Source organism: Cololabis saira, chromosome 15 (genome assembly GCF_033807715.1).
Source record: "Cololabis saira isolate AMF1-May2022 chromosome 15, fColSai1.1, whole genome shotgun sequence".
In the NCBI taxonomy this organism is placed as follows: Eukaryota; Metazoa; Chordata; class Actinopteri; order Beloniformes; family Belonidae; genus Cololabis; species Cololabis saira.
The window spans coordinates 28,688,784-28,695,115 of NC_084601.1; the positions used below are offsets into that span (position 1 = coordinate 28,688,784).

Consider the following 6,332-nt stretch of genomic DNA (forward strand, 5'->3'; position numbering starts at 1 on the left):
TATTACTAACGTGAGACCAACGTTCGGCTAACTAACTCGCAGCTGGAGGATCTCCAGGTCAAGCTGGATGGTGGCTCGGTTGGAGGGGCGGGCTGTTCTGGCCTCTGGACTAATGACTAACAAGTCAGAGGCCGGGTTCTGGTTCTGTTCCATGTCCTGACAAAAAATCAGCCCGTTCAGTTGTTGTGGATGTGAAAGTGAAAGAAGCTGATTTCTGCTGTGAAGTCGGATATTTCTAAATCTCTGTTGGATCCAGACCCTGGTGGTCAGTCGAGGAACTGCACTTTTCATCGACTAAGGATTGTATCATAGTCAGACGTAACTTGCTACAACTGGTGTGAACTTCGTTGCGTTATGCCGCCACCATGTGGTCCAGAGTGTTATGGCTGCCTTGAGTGACTTTTGTGCATTCATTTACATTTCATTTCATATCTTTATTTCTACTTTTTATACTTTTTTCAGTTTTATACAGTCATTTTATTTTTGTATCCTCTTTTAAATGAAAGAAAAACAATCTTTTTTTTTTTTTTTATATTTAAAGATATCCGGTCGGTATCCTTCACGTCTTATTTCAGTATTTGTAGTTTTTGTGCTGCTGGAACTTTTGTTCAGACCTTCGTCTCCGTGGCGACCGGGAGTCGGTGTCTCCTTGGACTGTGTGTTCTCAGATATTCCTGTTATCTCCAACTGTTGTGGTGCGATGATAAAACCTTATCAGTGTTTTCTTTTGTTGTTTGTCGTCGTGTGCTTCTTGTTTTAAACCTCGGTGTGGTCATGTGACCACACCCCCGCGCTGCTGGACGACTCAGTTCCCCCAGTAAAGAAAACAGACCCTCACAAGTGTGTGGAGTGGATTTATTTGATGTTACACTTCTTACTTTATTCCATCGGTTTATTCCATCGGTTTAACGAGACTAGTTTTAGTATGCTTATAATTTATACATTAATTTATAAGCATACTAAAACTAGTCTTGTTTATATGGAAGAGTATTAGGGCCAGGCAGGAGAAAAATAAAAATAATATTTTAGAGGAGGAACATTTTTTTTTCATTATGCACTTTGAGAAAAAAGTCGAAATGTCGAGGAAAAAAGTTGAAATGTTGAGAAAAAAGGCAAAATTTCAACTTTATTCACAAAATTTCGACTTTATTGTATTTCAACATTAATCTCGACATTTCGGCTTTTTTCTCAAAATGGTACTTCAACATTAATCTCGACATTTCAACTTTTTTCATGTGACCCCCGCGCTGCTGGACGTCTCAGTTCCCCGGTAAATAAAACAGACCCTCACAAGTGTGTGGAGTGAATTTTATTTGATGTTACACTTCTTATTTTATTCCATCGGTTTCTGTTTTATCGGCGAATTCTTTGAAACCCTCCACACGTAGCAGATCTGGATCGGGAGGATGTAGGACGACCCAGTAGACTCCTTACATGGACTCTCTGATCTGGGTGATGTAGGGCTGGAACCAGTTGCGCAGCGTTTCCATCTGGCCCCCCAGGGCGGACGTCAGGTCCTCGGTGGTGTCCTCGAAGCGCTCCTTGATGTCCTCGGCGGCGGTCTGGATCTGGCCCTTCACCGTCTCCATCTGGGACTTCAGCAGGTCATTGATGGTGGTCATCTTGGCCTGGGCGTTGACGCGCACCTGGGCGAAGTACGGGTCCAGGCGGGCCCTCAGGTCCTCGGCGTGGTCCGAGCTGCGGGAGTGCAGCTCGCTGAAGTAGTCGCCCACGACTCTGCGAGGAGAAAGACGGGCCGCAAAGAAAAAGTTGATAACGAGCAAATGATGAGGGTTTGTCTAAGGCAATTGAGAAAGTTAGAACTATGTACATAAAATAAATGTATTTAAATGCACGTTCAATTGTAAGGAATGTACAGAAGAGTATTAGGGCCATGCAGGAGAAAAAATATTTGAGAAGGGAAGATTTTTTATTGTGTGCAGAAAAAAGTTGAAATGTCGAGAAAAACGTTGAAATGTCGAGATTAATCTTGAAATACAATTTCAAGAATAAAGTCGAAATTTTGCCTTTTTTCTCAACATTTCAACTTTATTCATGAAATTTTGACTTTTTTCTCGACACTGACTTTTTTTTCAACATTTCGACTTTTTCTCGAAATTGTACTTTAACATTAATCTCGACATTTCAACTTTATTCACGAAATTTTTACTTTTTTTCTCAACATTTTTGACTTTTTTCTTGAAATTGTACTTCAACATTAATCTCGACATTTGGACTTTTTTTTCTCGAAGTTCTTCCTCTAAAATATTTTTATTTTTCTCCTGCCTGGCCCTAATACTCGTCCGTAGTTCAACACTTCCACTTCCACGAGTTAAAGACTTTAAAAAGCGTCCGCCGGATCATTCTGGTCCTGCCGGAAGAAGTCAATAAAACCAAAGGGAGTAAAAGCGTCTTACTGGACTGCGTTTCCCATCATGCACCTGCAGCTGGACTCACCTCTTCATCTCCTCGGTGTCCTTCAGGATGCGTTTGTTCAGCTTGCGGCTGTAGGCGGACAGGCGGTTCCTGACGTCGTCGGTGTTGAGCTCCACCATGGTCCTCAGCTCCTGGCCGTACAGGTCCATCTGCTGGCGGGCGTCGGTCATGTGCTCGCCCAGCTTTCCCGCCATGCGCTGCAGGTCCCGCCCCAGGCGCTCGGTGGCCTCCTGGGTGTAGGGAGCTAGCTTGGTGTGCAGGTCGTCCTTGTACATGGACATCTCCGCCACGCTGTCCTGGAACAGGGTGCTGTCGGGGCGAGACGGGCCGGTTCAGACGCATTTACAGTATTCTCCACAATTTCAATAGATTTTAGGGGTGTAACGATACACTAATCTCACGATACGGTACGATACGATATTATAGCAGTATTTTTTTAACAACCTTGAATGAGGAACATATGACTGGAAAAAATGGTCTTTTATTTGAAAGACACAAAATACAAAACAATGCTGTGCGTTTGCCCTATTGTTACAGTTTGTAATGCTTTATAACTGTTTATGTTTTATGACAGAGAGGGGAGCTATAATTTAAGGGGTACTCTAAATTTTAGGACTTGCAGAACACGAACAACAATGAAAATATTTTCTATATCAGTCAGTGGAGTTAAACTATGGAACAGAATGGATTCAGAATTAAAACAATGTCCAAACATGAACCAGTTAAAACCAGGTAAAATTTTGTTTTAAATAGGTTAAATAACACTTGCTTTTGAAATAATGTTTGTTGATCAAATATCTGAAAGAAAGAACTATGTCTTTTCAAATAATATAAATTGCAGACAGAACAATGGAAATGTTCTTCTCTCTAATGTGTAAAATAAACTTAACCCAAACCAGGAAGAAAAAAACAAAATAACAGTGGACTTGTTGAAATGTTTAAACCCCTACTTTATGTTCAGTTTTCTTTTTCCACTGCAGCAGAACTGAACTGCTTCACTAAAACATATGTCCAATAAGTCATTATTGTTGGATGGTTACATTTCTCAAAGTTAAAGGACCAAAATATCATTTTCTACCTTTCTTTTTCCCCCATTGTACCAAGCTGGTACCTAACCGTGACTTCTGTGTACCGTTACACCCCGATGTATGCCAAGGTACATTGTGCCCAAAGATTTTTAGCACCAGCCGCCACTGGAAGTGACGTCTAAAACCAACCAATCAGGAGCCAGCAGCAGATTTGGTTGGATGTGAATAAGAGGTGAACTCACTCCAGCTCCCTGCTGATCTGGTGGCTGCGGATGTCCTTCACCACCTCCTCAGCCCTGGTGTTCATGTCCGTCATGTACTCCTTGAGCTTGTCCACTGTGTCCTCCAGCGTGCTCCTCCATTCCTCCGGAGCGATGCTTCGGGCCTGGCAGCCTAGCGCAGACGGAGACTCAGTTAGGAAATGTTTAGGTGATTTGATTTGATTTGATTTGATTTGATTTGATTTGATTTGATTTGATTTGATTTGATTTGATTTGAAGATTTTATTTCGAACATGCATGATAAAAAGAGTACAAAAAAGTAAAAAAACCAGAATACAAATATATATATATATATATATATATATATATATATATATATATATATATATATATATATGTATATGTATGTATGTATGTACAGCACTTGGGCAGACCTCACGGATCCACCAACATGCTCGAAACGGAGTAGGAATAAAGTAAACACACTGAATCTTACATACATTCTTACATATAACAAGAGTTTCAATAAACTTACTTATAAATACCCATACCTACTTTAATAACTGTTCAATATAGTCATATAATACTCAATTATATGTATATATAAATATTGTTAAAATCAAAGCAAATCAAGGCAAACAAAAGAAAACAAAACAAATGCCCAGCATTTAGTTGTGCTACAATGTATGTATGTAATAATAGAAATAATTATAATGCATAGTATTACATTATCATTACTTTACTATAGTACTACAATATAAAAGAGAACAATAGACAGCAATGGTATAACAATATACTTGAATAACTATATGAGTAGATATGCTATATATACTGGTTCATATATTTACCTCCAATTATATAAAAATAACTATAAATCTATATATCGACATATCTACATATAACTATAAATTAGTATATATTGCAAGCCGATTAACATCGTGGAGGATGATAATTCGCATAGCATCCAACGACTGCACATATAAACTGCCTTCCAGGGGAACCACTGTTGCTAAGATACTACTAATACTTACTAAGATACGGTTACTTAACAGTTTAATCCAAAGCAGTAGCCCATTTAGGAGAAGGGGATATTATTTGAGCCTTTTATTTTCCTCCACATGAGGTTAGAAAAGGAAAATTTTCTTGTACAATGTTTGTGATGCATATGGTTCATTGTTTTACATTGAGCTGCTTAAAAAAACAAGGAATCTTGAAGTTAGTCTTTACAAGTGTAAAGTTGGGGACTACATTGTGTTTGTATTTTTGAAGGAATGTTACATTCAGGTCAAAAGCTTTTTTTTGTGGAAAGTTGAATAAACATTGGCATAAAGCAGCATATTTGCCCTTTCTCATGTTGTTAACAGTATTAAAAACATTAAAAAAATACCTTAAGGTAATTTAGAACAGCAAAAAATGTGTGAATAAATGTGCGATTAATATGCGATTAATCGCGAGTTAACTATGGACAACATGCAATTAATCGCGATTAAAAAAAAATATCGTTTGACAGCCCTAGTAAATACATAAAAGATTGCTTTTGCTGCTTACTAGGAGTGGGTTCAGTAAGCTGTATTTTCAAAATAAAAGTCTCAAACGATGGAAATGTAGCCTTAATAAAATATGATAAAAATTGATAAAATGGAATGTTGATAAAAATGGATCACCTGGGGGTAATATATGACTACTTCCACCTCACCAGCTGACCACTGGGGGGGCTGGCTCCAAAAGTTCCCCAAGTTAAAATGTTCAACTTTGCAGCAGAAATAATCATATTTTCAACGATGATATGTCTAGTTAGATATGTCCAAGTAGCACTAGTTTGTGCTCCCTGGACAAACATATCTTGCTTTAATAGATATGTCGGCAGAACTAAGTGCTCCTACTTGGTGACGGGGCAATAAATGTTTTTCTGAACGTCCATGAAGAAATGAGAGACTTTCTTGCAGCAAACTGGTTTGCATGTTTTTTTACTCCAAATCCTTCTGCTAATAATTAACATAAACACGTGTAAAATAATCCTTTGAGCCAAAGAAAGTTGGAAATTGCTGGACGAACGCAGCGGCTGATCGACGTTCTCGTCCGTCTCCGTCTTTTGTCCTCTCTGTTATTCCTTCATCTCCCCCACCTTCCAACAAACCATGCAATCCTCCTTTTCCCCCCCTCTATTCCTCTTTTAAAAGTTTCTGAACTCACCTGAGAAGACGGCGAGGGCGAGGATTACTGCAAACACCTTCATGATGACTGCAAGCAAAGACCGCTGGGAAAAGAAGCCAAACACAACATGAATGATCTCTGGTTTCTGGAAGAAACCGACTCACTTTTGGAAGCAAAGGTTGGGTTGAGAGATGTGTCGTACCTCAGAAGTGTGATCTGCGATGACTCAGAGCCCGACTGAACCTCAGTATTTATGCAGTCTGGCTGCCATTGATTTGATCCAATAAACGTCACAACGATTGCTGACCTGCGTCCGAAGTTCCCAGTGTTGTTGTCATCTTTTATTGCTCTCTGTGTGTTATTTTGGCTCCACGTCACACCATGAAATCACCCATTCCTGACCCCATTACGGTCGGAAATGGGGGCGAATTGCAGAAGCGCGTTTCTGCCGACTTCTCGAATGAAATGTGATTCTCACTCGTCTCCAGGAGTC

At 39.6% G+C, this 6,332-nt stretch overlaps 1 protein-coding gene across 1 annotated transcript; it reads right to left on the reverse strand.

The window, feature by feature from the left end:
* Window positions 1-1,211: 1,211 nt before the first annotated feature.
* LOC133460601 (apolipoprotein Eb-like) lies at window positions 1,212-6,058 on the reverse strand. The gene is made up of 5 exons (XM_061741246.1): window positions 6,042-6,058; window positions 5,879-5,942; window positions 3,707-3,857; window positions 2,458-2,745; window positions 1,212-1,737 (listed from the first exon to the last, which is right to left on the reverse strand). The coding sequence occupies exons 2-5, from the start codon at window positions 5,919-5,921 to the stop codon at window positions 1,431-1,433; spliced, it is 789 nt and encodes a 262-aa protein (XP_061597230.1). The 5' UTR covers window positions 5,922-5,942; window positions 6,042-6,058; the 3' UTR covers window positions 1,212-1,430.
* Between the last annotated feature and the right edge of the window lie 274 nt (window positions 6,059-6,332).